The sequence below is a fragment of the Podarcis melisellensis genome (genome assembly GCF_964234715.1).
Source record: "Podarcis melisellensis genome assembly, chromosome: 16".
NCBI classification, from domain to species: Eukaryota; Metazoa; Chordata; class Lepidosauria; order Squamata; family Lacertidae; genus Podarcis; species Podarcis melisellensis.
The window spans coordinates 39,393,870-39,407,940 of NC_138533.1; the positions used below are offsets into that span (position 1 = coordinate 39,393,870).

A 14,071-nucleotide genomic window follows, 5' to 3' on the forward strand; every position below is an offset into this window, starting at 1 on the left:
CCATCACCTCCCCAGCAAGGATCTTCTAACTGTTTACACTGATTAAAAGGGAAGGAAAATCAGAGATGGCAGAAGCACTGGGGAGTCCCAGAGGGTGGGGCCAAGCTAAGCACACAGAAGCTCACCTTCGTAAGCAATGCAGAGGTTACAATTTTGGCTCTAACGGGCTCTTCTTTATTAAAAATAAATTGTAAAAAAATCCTCCAGACCTTGAGGGGTACTTACATATAAAAAGTAGCAGGGTTGTTGTTCCTTTGCCTTTTTAAATGTCAGCTGTCCCTTTTGCCATGGGAAGCTGTCTGCATGAAAAGATAGCTGCAGGGTTCAGAGCTGACTTTCATTTAAAAAAATTTACAAGTTCATTTGGTACCATTTCCAAAAATGTAACAGGGGAGGTCTCTGCATCAAGACACTTACAATCTAAAATTCAAAAGGCAATATATGAAGAGGAAGGAACTGGTGGCTGAGAGCAAAACAAGGGAAATTAGGTTTATTTGCAGTGGGGCAAGGGGACTAGCTTTGGCCAACGCAGCATGACCAGGCTCTTCCTACTTGGACTTGGGCTGGACATGCTGCTTGCCCAGCTGATGCTGCACACCCAATTGCCTTCACAGCCGAAAAAGAGGGTCCTGGGCAAGCACAATTCTGGGTTAGCGCCTGGTTCAAACTTTGGAGTGCCTTACATCAGAGATAGGGATCCTGCAGCCTTCCAACAATATCTGTAGGGTTGCAGGTCCACCTACTTGCCTTCCTAAGGAGTACTAGCTTCTACGTGAAACGTCTATAGGGTCAACAACCAGCATAAGCAAAGTTTATTCCCTCTTCTTAAAAGCCACTGGGCAAAGAGAACAATTCCACCTTAACGCTCTCATCAGGCACAGTTCCAAGCTCTTTGGAAAGGGAGTCTGTGAAAGAAGTTTGGTGTTTTGTATTCCCTGGCCCACAGCCACCTGAATATCTCTGGCCAGCCTCCAGGGGGGTTAACAGCTTCAGTATATAGTGTAAATGTATGCTGCACGTAGATTAAAAACCCCAAAGCCAGGGAGTGGCTGGCGGGGGAAAGGAGAGAGATGAAGGCAGCGGAGATATAAGAGAGGCCAGCTTTCCTGAGACAAAGCTGGAGCCAAGAGAGAGACAAAAGCATGTCTGTTAGGTGGTCACAAACTTTTATCGCAGGTATTACATTACACAGGAAGCCTTTTGACTCATCCAAAAGCCAGGATCAACATCAGCAGAGAGCTTGGCAAAGGGGAACGGAAAGAAGGGGACCAAGTAGGGCCGGCGGTTCAGATGGCAGAAATAAAACAGAAGGAGATGCCCAGGGGCTGAAGAGGAGCGACCCACTTGCCCTTGCCCTTCCAGTCTAGGAAGAGATTTCTGCTGGCGGGTTTGGATGGAATGAGGCAACCCCAGTAAACAGGAACAGAGGGTAATTTCGTTTGGTCTGCATTTTAGAGAAGAAGCTTAATTCTCAGTTCAGAGATTTATATGTGTGTTGGTGGTGTAATGTGATCCATGGGTGCTTGGTCCATGTCTTGAGTTAGCACATCCCCCAAGCTGCTGGACGTTCTGAGTTGCACGGGGTTACCACAGCAACAGAGCAGAGTTTGAGTGTACGACTTGCTAAGTCATTCACCTTCCCTTTGGTTCAAGAATGCAGAGATAGGTATAATGGTCTCTAGGGCATTGCCTTCATTATGTTCTTGTATGCATGGGGGTCCTGATGCTGCCCTGTTTGCTGTCAGGGTCTGACTCTGAATCTGTGAGAGTCCAGGGAAGAGGCTGTGAGTTTTACAGAGCAGCGTTAGCTAGCATGGTGACAGTGTTAACGGATCTCTCTGTACCTATGTATCTTTACTACAGAGACCAGAAGATCTGCATATAGTAGATAGCAGTGTTCAGCTTTGTCTTGTGTCTGGAGACCATAAACACTTCGTTACTTTTAGCTGTGTGGCAGAGGAGTTTCCCCCTAACTGGGACTCTGGAAGAAGCTGTTGTGCTGCAGCAGGAAATCTCTGAAGACTAAGCTGAGACACCACAGTGGCTGAGGTGTGGTGAACTAACAACCGCCTCCCACAAGTCACCAACATGTGTGTCAGAGGTGCTCTGCAACTCAGTGGCAGGAGTTTGCATATTGCATGCAAAAGGTCTCCGGATCAACCCCTGGCATCTCTGGTTTAAAGAAGGATCACAAAGCCAAACTGGTTCTCCCCAGATACTACTGGGCTCCCAATTCCCTCCAGCCCTTTGTGTTGGTCTCACAGAATATGCGGAAAGGGTGTGGCTCTGTGGAAGAGAACCTGCTTTGCGAGCAGAAGGTGCCAGGTTCAATCCGTGGCATCTCCCGCTAGAGTTGGGAATGCCTCCCCTCTCAATCCCTGGAGAGCTACTGCCAATCAGTGTAGACAATACTGAGCTAGGTGGACCAAGAATCGGACTCCATATGAGGCAGCTTCCTATGTCCCTATGCCAGGGATGGTGGGAGATGTAGTTCAGCAAAATCTGAAAAGCACCAGGTTGAATACCCCTCAGCTAGAGGGACAGGTAGAAGGACCTGTTGTAAAACAGCTTCCTATATTCCTACTCATACTTTGCTCGCCACAGTTCTTGGTACTTCATCCACTTTGGTTGAGGTGGGGCAGGGGAGAGGGAATGGTACATAGTATTTGGGAGTCAGGGGTTGAGGAAGAAGGAAACCACCAAGGCCAGCAACATGCTTCTCAAGCATTTAAATAATTCATCCAAACACTTTCTTGCAAGCTCACAATAACGGAATGGGAAACTCTGAATGCTGGGGAGCAGAAAAGGGACGTGGGGAGAATTTTTAATTGAGGAGGTTGCCAGCTGTGTTTAAAAGGGGAAAGGGAATCAAGCACCCAAGAAGACTATGCAAGTATGTGGCCACCTTGGCAACTTGCTGCATACCTTCAGCATGAAGCAGAGCGTATTACAGAGAAGAGAAGGCAAAAAGGTCAAAGAAGGAGAGAGCCTCCAAAAGCAAGATTTTAATAATTGAAAACAGTAGAAATGCAATCCTTTTATAGCCCAGCTCTTACCGGTGCAGATTCATTAGGGTCACTCCAGGCTAAAGGCATTTGAAGCTATAGCCCAAGGAGGGGTTGGTAGCAGTGGGATTGCAGCACCTGCCTTGGAAGCAGAAGGTCCCGGGTTCAATCCCTACTGGCATCTCCAGGTGGGGCTGGGAGAGACTCCTGCCTGAAGCCCAGGAGAGGAGCTGCCACTCAGTGGGGACAATACAAAGCCAGGTGGCTCTTCATATGCTGGACATTAACTTCCATCAGCCTCATCCAGGATGACATGAGCCGGAATCTGACAATGTGTGGAGGGCCATGGGTTTCCCACCCTTGTGCTAAAGGATCCCATGCTATTTGTTTATTAATTTATACACTGCCCCGGCTACATGCCAAAAATGTCTTCAAAGCAGTTTACAACTCTAAAATCAAGATATAATTAAAATTAACAATAGCTGTACACCGGGGAATCAAAACATCCTTAATTAAAATATACAATAAAGCTATCAATCAAAAAGCCCAACAGTTTGGAAAGAACAGCTAGATCAATAAAATCAGCTCAGGGGACCACCTGCCTAAACAGATGAGTCTTCAGGAGCTGGTAGGATGCCAATACTGATGAGGCTCCATCAGAGTTGGCATTCCGCCAGCTCCCAAAGACATACCTGTTTAGGCAGGCATTCCCCTGAACCCAATTTCTGCTATAAGGAAGGGAAAGGCCTCTCTCTGCCTAAGGTCTGGGAGAGCCACTGAAAGTCAAAACAGTGTCAAAGCTGGGCTGGACTCACTAGAGGCCAGATTTCACATTAAGGCAGCTTCTTGTGTTACCACCACAGCTAATGTACAAAGTCACAGTGAAGCTCTTTAAGCCACACTGCATCTTGGTCTCCCAGGGAGCTGAATGCAATGATTTAGAAGCTCCTGAAATTGCAGATGCAGGAATGAACTGGGGCATGAAATTAATTTTAACTGTGCACTGTTAAAAGGCAGAAACATTAAACATCCAGGCATTGGTTACGTGGATCAAAAGGGCACACTGTGCACAGGAAGAGAGGGCAGCCTTATGGGGCCAATTGTTAAGAATGACATACCAGAATGGAGACTCATCATCACATCTCCAGGCCCACAAAAATGCAACAATGGCGTACCTTGGTAGCAGTGGAAGGAGGGGAGAAGAGATGGAAGGAGAGGGAACAGATAGGGGGACAAGGAGTTTCTGGGCTCAAAGGATCCCTGGGCAGCCTCAGAATTGATTGCATGACTTAAATCAGGGGTGGGCTACCTTCCGAGGGTAACATTAACCATACACAAGAGTATGCCCATTAAAACTGGTGGAGATGGCTAACTTCACTGAGTAAAACGTATTTGGATACAACCCTATGGTTTCTTTCATTTTAGTTAAACACACAGAGAGAGAAGTTCCTAGTCCTTGTTAGTTGTGCAGCACTGAGACCGCAGAAGCCAAAGATAAGAGGCAAAAGGAGGTTGGGGGCTGGCAAGGGCTTCTCGCAGTCTTCAATGCTGTTTCCCAGTCCAACTACAGCCTTAGGCTCAATGGCAGAGTATCTGCTTTCCATGCAGAAAGCCCTAACTTCTCCAGGTACGACTCCAGGTACGGCAGGTAGAAAGCTGCTGCCAACCAGTGTATGGAAATACTGAGCCAGGCAGACCTGTGGGCTGACTCGATATAAGGCAGCTTCTGGTGTTTGTTCCCCTCCAGGTTTGCTGTGCCAAGTCTCAGCTGCACGGGGCCACAAATGCCAACCCAGCAGTCCATTCCGATTTTATCTCCTCACTCACTGGCTTGGGCTGACAGCCTCCGGGCAGCAATACAAGTCTGCTGTGGCTGTTCTTAGGGCGATAGCATTACACGCCCTCCTCTAGCTGCACTGTGGCTGGGCAGGCAAGGGACAGTCCTCCAGAGGGGACCACAGAGGATATACATTGCCATCATGTTCTCCTCAGTGCGTTCCTGAATGCTACCCACAGCTGACAAGAACCGCATTTAAGCTATCCAATGAGGTGAGCCACTAGGAAACATGCAAGGACTGTGACAAATGGCCTTTAAATCCTGAGCTGCACCTATCAGGGTCTGGGGGTGGGGGTGGGAAAGGGCATGCACACTGCCTCAGCACCAGTATCTCAGGGTCCCAGGATATGGCATGAAGCAGGGGTCAGCAACCTTTTTCACCGTCCCTCAGACCATGTGGTGGGCCGGATTATATTGGGGGGGGATGAATGAATTCCTCTGCCCCACAAATAACCCTGAGATGCATTTTAAATAAAAGGACACATTCTACTCATGTAAAAACACGCTGATTCCCGGACCGTCCGTGGGCCGGACTGAGAAGGCGACTGGGCCGGATCCAGCCCACAGACCTTAGGTTGTCTACCCCTGACATGAAGGCATAAGGAGCCGCCACCCTGCTAAGGCTAAGTGGGTGTGGATCTGGTCAGTACCTGGTATATGCCACCTTGGGATCTATGATGGAAGGCATGAAGAATATAAATATAGGAAATGCAATGCCACACTGAAGACCACCCTGGCCAGCTCTGGCAGGGGAGCCTCCTGGGCAGCATGGCATCTGATGCACCAAAAGAACTCCAATACTGTCTCTCACACACACCGCCTGAAGGGGAAGCACTCAAAACCTGGGAACTAGAGAACTTGGGCAGGGGGCTGGTTTGTTCCTTCACCTCACCTCTCCAGGCTTGGCTGCAGCGAGGTTTGAAATCTGTAGGTCCACAACAGGAGACCTCTCCCACCTCCTCCAGCTGGTGATGCATGGCAGAAATAGTTTTGCTTATTCTGGATCAATTCCTGGATTGTATGATCTTATTATTGGTGGCGTAACATTAACCTGCAGCACCCACAAATGCAGGAGGTTGCCAATAAGCCTACTAGGCCGCCCCAGATGAGGCGGAAGAAAGGCCCTCACAGTTGTCCTTCTCCCATCATGCCCCACCTCCTTCTGCCCACTGCTGTGTGAATGTCAGCATCCAACCCAACAACTCCCAGCCTTCCAAAAACACATATTGGGACTCAGTCAGCCATCCCAACCCAAAGCTAATAACAAAACACCAGGGAGACCATTAAAAGTCCCCACAATAATGAACAGATCCAGGGAGCATTATAGCCAAAGAAGGGCCAGCACAACTGTTAAGGAAAGCGAGGCAGCTGACTCAAGCAGCAGAAGTTGGGGGGGGGGTGGCAGTGGCAGCAAGACAGAGATGCATCTCGCACACAGCCTGCCATGTGGCCTCTATGTCAGCCTGCTGCTCTCAGTATGACTGAGCGTATTCTCCTGTCACTTGCCAGTTCTGTCAGCTTCTGTACATGGAAGGTGCCACCCTTTCCTTTGCTTCAAACACCAAATATGTATCAGGAAAGCCAAACTATTAATGTAATGATGGAACCAGAACAACAGAGATAAAGCACAGTGCTCCCAGCTCCCTCCCCTCCTCTCCTCTCTGTCTGTCTGTCTGTTTCTCTCTTTTACACACACCCTTCGCTACAGTTTGGCTCAGTCTTCCAAAGCATGGCACTCAGTGGACTTCGTTGGACAACAACTCTCATCAGCCCCAGCCAGCATGGCCAGAGATCAGGCATGATGGGAGTTCTAGTCCAAAACATCCAGACGTGGCCAGGTCGAGGAAGCCTGATGATCTACACCACCTCAAAACCCACACCTGATCTGCTGTAAGATGACACACTGTGGTTGTGCTCTCTTTGGGGGAAGGACAGGAAACTAGACTTAAGTTGCAAGGCTTCACTTCAGGATAACTTCTGGGACAGGTTGGAATTTCCGACCTGAGCACCAAGGGACCTGGCCTCACTCCCCTCGGCCCAATCTTCTGGCTGTGCTGACCAAAGCCACCTTGCTCCCATGGCTAGTGCAGGATCCTTTACAGACACCCCAAACAAGCTCTGTGCAAGTGCAGAATCCTGTTTGCTGAACTGCTCAGGGATGGTGAAAAATTGCCACGAATCTTTAGGTCGTTTCAAATCTCCCATCCAAACACAGGCACACAAACGTCCCCCAATTCCCTTCTCATCACACCCCTTCCTGCTTTCCTCTCTCACCCCACCCTCACCTTCCACAGCAATTACCCACAACACTCTAGCCACCCCTGCTCCATCTCTCCGCTGACTCCAAATGACAAACCACTTAGGACATTTTGCTGCTTCAAGCCTCAAAAGCAGGAAACGCAGCACGAGGGCAAACAGGAGAGATGCCCCCTCCTGCTTTTCTGTCTCGGCTGCGCATGAAGAGATTTGAGGCAGGAAGGGCAAAAAATCTCTTTCTCCCCCTGCCTTAATCTCACTAATGCACAGACCTTTGAAAGGAAGGCGGGGAGGGGGTAGAGAGAAAGAGATGGAAGAGGACTTTATTGCCATGTACTTACATTTTAATGTTCTCATGGTATTGCCTTGTGTCTGAGGGTTGGTTGTAGAGTGGCTGAAAAGAAAAAGGAAATTTGAAGTGTAAATCACAGCGTGGGCTAGCATATCATAATTATGGAGTGCTGACAGCAAGGCACCCTGTACTGCTTATGATCTTTGGCTCCCAGGGAGCTGAAGGCACGCTAAGTCCCCACAACTCCAAACGTCAGTGCCAAAGGCCCACTTGCTCCACTGCCCACCCACAGCCTTCCACCATCACCTGAGATGCTTCTCCTCTCCATTCGCTGCTACTTTCTTCCCCAAGGTGCTGCCTGCCTGAATCACTGCAGAACTAAGAATACACTGTTCAAAAGCAAGCTTGTTCAGAAACAAGCAATTTGCAACGTAACTCCTCTGAAGCCCCATGTGCGACACAGCAGAGAGTAGCAAGCTGGGGGGGGCAGGCTATTACTCACTTTATTGTGGAAGAAAATGTTCACGTCGCACACATGGGAACTCAGGGGGTTGGCCGGGGATGTGGGGAGTGTGGCTGCAAAGGACAGAGCAACCTCCACAGCTCAGTGGTGAAGAACAAGCTTTGCATCCAGAAGGTTCCACACAATCGGTGCTCAGCATTTCCAGTTTTAAAAGACTCTCAGGAAGCAGAGTTGACAAAGATCCACACTTCTGTGCATAGAAAGCACAGGTCAAAGTGGTTTTCTGCTTGACCCACGCATTCTAGGCACAGGTCTGAGGGGCTTTCCCCTTGCCCTGCAAGGCAAAACCTGCTCTTCAGCAACTGAATGGAACAAAAGGCAATTCATGAGAAACCTGAATTGTCATTTGCTCTAACTGAGCGCTAAAGAGCAGTTTCCCCCAGAAGGAAGCAGCAGGACTCAGCCCGAGCAGAGCATGCTTAGGAACATAGGAATCTGCCTTATACTAGATTGGGTCATTGATCCATCGACTGGCAGCAGCTCCTCAGGGTTTGAGGGTGATGTGACCCCACAATCCCAGTTGCCTTAGGGCTGGGGTTGAGAGGGAGGATGGGTGCCCTGCTTCTACACCTTTCAAGGGCACAGAAGGGGAGACTGTCCTGCTGGCTCCCTATTCTGCCACCAGCCAGGGAGCTGTGAGATTCCCTAGCAATGGCCAAAGAGAGGAGGAGGAGCCATGGGGGATGACCTCTGTCCTGCTGACAAAGACTCGGTCGCCTCCACCACTGGGAGCAGACCCATGATCCCATTTGGAGGAGTGCATGCCTCCAAGTGCTCCAGTGCCATAGGAGGAAAGAGTCTTGCGAGGGAGCAGGCCACATCTTGCCTTTAATAGCTGGCAGAAGGGGAGCGGCTAATTGTCGAGACACATTTGCAGCTCCCCTATGGTCTCAAATCCTTGATGCAGTTCTCAAACTCACTTTGGCATTCTGTACCTATAGCCTGCCCTGCACCATTGCAAGTCTTGAGAAAAGCTTTCTTACTCTCCACGTAGAGATGTAAAATTTACAGAAATTGTCAAGCTTCCCACCCCTGGTTTTTCTAGAAGAAACTTTCCTCCCCTTGTGACAGTGGCAGACATTGCAGACATTGCATTTTGCGCTTGCATTTGAGAGTTGTACCCTCAGTAATGCTCTGTAATTATCTGATACTGTGCACAGTCTTACATAAAGGTCTCCCTGCTGTATAGTTCTAGAAATCATTTGGACACCTTGCCTTAAGATTCTGCTCACCATTCCAAAAGAAAATATTGCATAATCCCACCCATCCCCAAAGCACCCCCCCAATCTTCCTTCATTTGGGGGGAGGGGTGCAGAGGGAGATTTTGGGGCAGTGGAGATTGAATTCTTTCCAGGGCCTTCACATCTCTACTCTCTCATGAGAGCCTCTGCTGTGGAATTTGGGATGGGGGCCTGGGCAGCGAGGGGACCTTCCCAGCCCCACCTGGAGATTCCAGAGAATGAACCTGGGACCTTCAACATGCAATGTGGATGCTCCGCAACTGAGCCCTGGCTCTTCCATGGTATTCTGAGGTTTGTTATATGGCATAGTGAATTTATAGTAGTGTTTTTAAATGTGTTGAAAGTCTCTTAGAGACCTTTGGGTAACAAGCAACCAACAAGTATAAATAATAATAAACAATAATAGCAACAACAACTATAATGATGGACCAAAGACTTCATTGAGCTGGGATATACTTTATGTATGTTCTTTTGACCAATAAACACCTAAGCATCAGGACAAAGATGTATCAGAAAGCCTAGCCTAGCCTGAAACCACATTTGGCCATACACAGGGTTGGATCCAATGCTAGCCCTACTCAGAGTACACCCATTTAATTAATTTGTTAACAAATTTAATTAATGCAGGCCCATTAATTTCAGTGGGTCTACTCTAATTAGAACTTAGCTGGATACAGATGTTAACTGCTGCATTTATATTTAATGATTTTAAACTGTGAACCACCCAGAGAATGCGGCTGAATGGGCAAAGTGTACAATTTTTTAAACAACAACAACAACAACAAATTTCATAAAGGGGTTGTTATTTGGGTCCCTAGAGAAAGCAAATGGTGCAGCAATTCAAGAATTAAAACTCACTTTCACCTGGAACAAGATAGAACAGCTGCTCAGGGTGAGCCTTGAATCTAGTCTTGATAGTGGATCTATTCCCTCCCCCCACATATCCCGACGATGTTCGGGAAATTTATCTACCGTATTTTTCACTCTATAAGACGTACCGTATTTTTTGCACCATAACACTCACTTTTTTCCTCCTAGAAAGTAAGGGGAAATGTCTGTGCGTGTTATGGAGGGAATGCCTACGGGTGGCATGCCTACGGATTTTCCTCCTCTAAAAACTACGTGCGTGTTATGGTCGGGTGCGTGTTATAGAGCGAAAAATACGGTACTTTCTCCCTCCTAAAAAGTAAGGGGAAATGTGTATGCGTCTTATGGAGCGAATGCAGGCTGTGCAGCTATCCCAGAAGAGCCAGAACAGCAAGAACAGCAATCCCTCTTGCTGTTCTGGCTTCTGGGATTCAGAGTATTTTTTTTCTTGTTTTCCTCCTCCAAAAACTAGGTGCGTCTTATGGTCTGGTGCGTCTTATAGAGCGAAAAATACAGTAATTACTTTGTTTCAATACTGCAGAAGGGTTTGTTGACACCCACCCACTCTTACAAGACTCTCCCCACTTCTCTCCTTTCTATCCGTTTAATTATTCAGACAGAAAACAACAAAGCTATAAAGAAAACATCATTGGAAAACCACAAAAAAACGGTAAGGTCAATAAATACAGTCCAGTAACTTTAAAAATATGCACACACACATACCCAGGATCTATTTCCCTAATTTCCAGGTGGGCAGCTATGTTAGTTTGTTGCAGCAAAACCAACAGAGAGACTTGTGGTATTTTCAACACAGACAACTCAATGCTGAATTCCTTTCATGTACTACAACAGAATTCAGAGACTGTGGAGAACACCAACCTGTACAGTAAAGCTCTGTTTCTGTTGGTTTTTGAGAGAGAGAGAGAGAGAGAGAGAGAGAGAGCTGTCTCCTCCTTGCCTCCCCCCAGAAAGATATTTTGCATGTCTAAAGACTACATGTTCAATCTCTGGCACTGCCACTTCAAAACATATTGGCTATTAAAACACCCGCCAGAACTGCTGCTGGAGTGTCACTGCAAGTCAAAATAAGACAGCCCTAGGGGAGGTGGAGCAGCCGTGTGATTCTTGCGTCTTCAAAACAACAAAGCCCAGACCAACCCAATGTGTGAATGAGACTGAAGCCCTTCTGGGGAAACATCCTCAGTGACTTCTCTGGGCCTTCTCACTTAAGGAGAAGGAACAAAGTGCCCTCAAGGCCACCTTAAGCAGCTACCTCCTCAGACATGACTAACACTTGGCTTATGAATCATTCATCAAAATTATGGCCATACTTGGGCTGCTTCCAGATGAGTAATGCAACCAGGGCCTTCGGAGTTGAACACTAGTCATGAGTTGGGAAGCTGCAGAATGTCCCAATTTTTTCAGGGTCAGCACGACAAGTTCTCCCTGTCTGCTGTGCAAGTTGAGGCCAGCACAAGCTAGAGAAAGCAACTTGCACAGGGGATTTCCTCTCAAAGTTTCAGAGTGAAAGTTTGAAAATGAGTCGAGTGGAAGCCAGGCAGACCAAATGGCACAGCTTCTCCTGGGATGTACTGCCACACCACACAGGTAGATGGGTTATGGTTTGAATAACCCCCATGCATTTAAAAAACGAAACAGAAAACTAGGAAGTCAGAGAGAAGGACTTTCTGTCTGAACATGTTTGTGTTTTTTTTAATCTGTAAGGAGGCACATCCTCCTTGGCCACTGGGCCATGCTAGGTGCAGCTGGCAGGAGTTATAGTCCAGTAACACCCGGAGAGCACAGGGTTGGGGAATGCAGGATTGAGGCATGGCAGCTTCATAGGTCATAAGTCTCCTCTTGATGGAGCCAGGTGGAGGATTCATCTCCCAGTTTACCTCCATCCCTGTTTTTTTTGGGGGGGGGGCACCCAAGCTCTTGCCGTGGGCACGGGTAGCACTATGCCACTGAGTATATAGCACGTTATTCCCAAAATCTGAACAAACACACTCTCATGTGCCGGAGTAGCCACAAGAAGGGCTTAGACAATTAAAAAGGAAATCTGTTTCAGTGAAATGCAAATTCTGCACCAAGAAAATGAATTATTTCAACTCACAATGAAATTATATATATGATGTGACTTGAAACCAAATTAACCTTCTGTCAATCACAGAGGAGAGGCAAAGAGTTATAATGAGCACTGGTCCCACCCACTAATCACTGAAAATTCTGCTGAGACTCTCCCCTCCACAATCTTAAGTACTAAAACAGTCATTTTTAAAAAACAAATAACTGAGATTTGCCAGTGGGCATGTTCTACACTGCCAGTACCAATGTTCTACACTTGAACTGCCAAATCTACAAAGCCACAGAGGTAAGTACTAGGGATGTGATCCTTGTGGGGTATTTGACTTTATGTACAGAACCAACCAACAGAAACTAATAGCACACTATGTTAACATAGCTGTCATTGTATGGACTACTGTAAAATGGGGCACATCTACACTATAGCGTGAAAGCACCCTTCTACCATTTTAAAAGCCAAGGCTCCACCCCCACCCAAGAATCTTGGGAACTGTAGTTCGTTAAGGGAGCTGAGAGTAGTCAGGGAACCGCCTCCAAGAGGTGCAATTGGCAACACCCTTAACTAACCACAGTTCCCAGGATTTCTTTGGGGGAAGCCATGGGTGTCAAATGGTAAAAGAGCCCCCACCGCCTGGATGTGAATGCAGTCAGGGAGAGGAGGCCCACCAGCAAATCAACAGAAGACATCAATAGCGTTTAATTTTGAAAGGATGGGAGGCCCACAGCGGGGAAGGGGGTTGGGAAAGATTTTTTACTTGAAATGATTTAATTGCTCCAGAGACCAGCCTATTTTTTATTTTTAAAAAACTCTGAAAGACCACAGTGACATCCACCATCACCCTCATACCATTTATGAAGGCGCACTCTAGGTGGCTTTCATTCATAGGCAGGGTGATAAGCCACAGTGCAAGTCGCTTACGTATTGCAGCCCAAAGGCATCATCACAGCTGCCTAGTAACCACAGACAGCAACCAGAGTGTCACGACCGGACATGAAAGGCAGCAGCCAAAGACCAAAAGGAGCCCTGCCCACAATTCACTGTGCAATTTACATCCAGCTGCTTCCTGCAGCCACTGGGCAGGCTAAATTTAACAAATTTCATGTAGGAATTGAGGGGTATAACCTGTTCAAAAGGAATAGACCGAACAGGAAGGGAGGAGGAGCAGCATTATATATAAAGATGTGTACACTTGTGAAGAAATCCATGACATGGAGCATGAAAAGCAGACTGAGAGTATATGGGTAAAAACTGAGGAGAGAGAAACCACAGTGACCTTCCTGTGGGTGTCTGCTATAGACCGCCAAGCCAGACTGAAGGCTTGGATGATGCCTTACTAGAGCAGATTACCAAACATTAAAAAAGAGAGAAATAGTAATCATAGGGATTTCAACTTCCCCGATATCTGTTGGGACTCAAACTCTGCCAAGAGTGTTAAGGTCTGACAAATTCCTCCATTGCCTTGCTGACAATTTCATTTCCCAGAAGGTGGAAGAACCAACAAGGGGATGATCACCTATCTTGGACCTGGTCCTCACCAATAGGGAGGAACTTACTGATGAAGTGGAAGCACCCAGAAACTTGGGAAGAAGCAATCATGTTTTCCTGGGTTTCAGGATACAGAGGCAAGGGAAAACTGAGCATTGGCTACACACTCTGGACTTTAAAAAGGTCAATTTCGAAAAGCTGAAGGAACTACTGAGTGTGATCCCGTCATCAGAAACACTCAATGAGAAGAGAGTCTAAGAAGGATGGGAGTTTCTAAAAGGAGAAATACTGAAGGCTCAAATACAGACAATTCCAAAAGTAAGAAAAGTGGGAGGCATCTAAGGAAACTGGTGCGGATGCATAAGGAGCTTACAGATGAGCTGAGAGTTAAGAAGGGCACACATAAGAAATGGAAGAACGGGGAAGTCATAAAGGAGGAGTACACACGAGTAGCCAACAGTTGCATGGGGAAAGTCAGG

At 47.3% G+C, this 14,071-nt stretch overlaps 1 protein-coding gene across 19 annotated transcripts in view; it reads right to left on the reverse strand.

Annotated features, from left to right (window-relative positions):
• Window positions 1–14,071, reverse strand: part of NCOR2 (nuclear receptor corepressor 2) — a 343,395-nt gene that overhangs the window by 175,183 nt on the left and 154,141 nt on the right. For all 19 annotated transcript variants that reach the window (XM_081892760.1, XM_081892767.1, XM_081892762.1 and 16 more), the window contains exon 8: window positions 7,440–7,492. In XM_081892760.1, coding sequence (XP_081748886.1) covers window positions 7,440–7,492 — 53 coding nt within the window. The remainder of the gene's footprint in view (window positions 1–7,439; window positions 7,493–14,071) is intronic.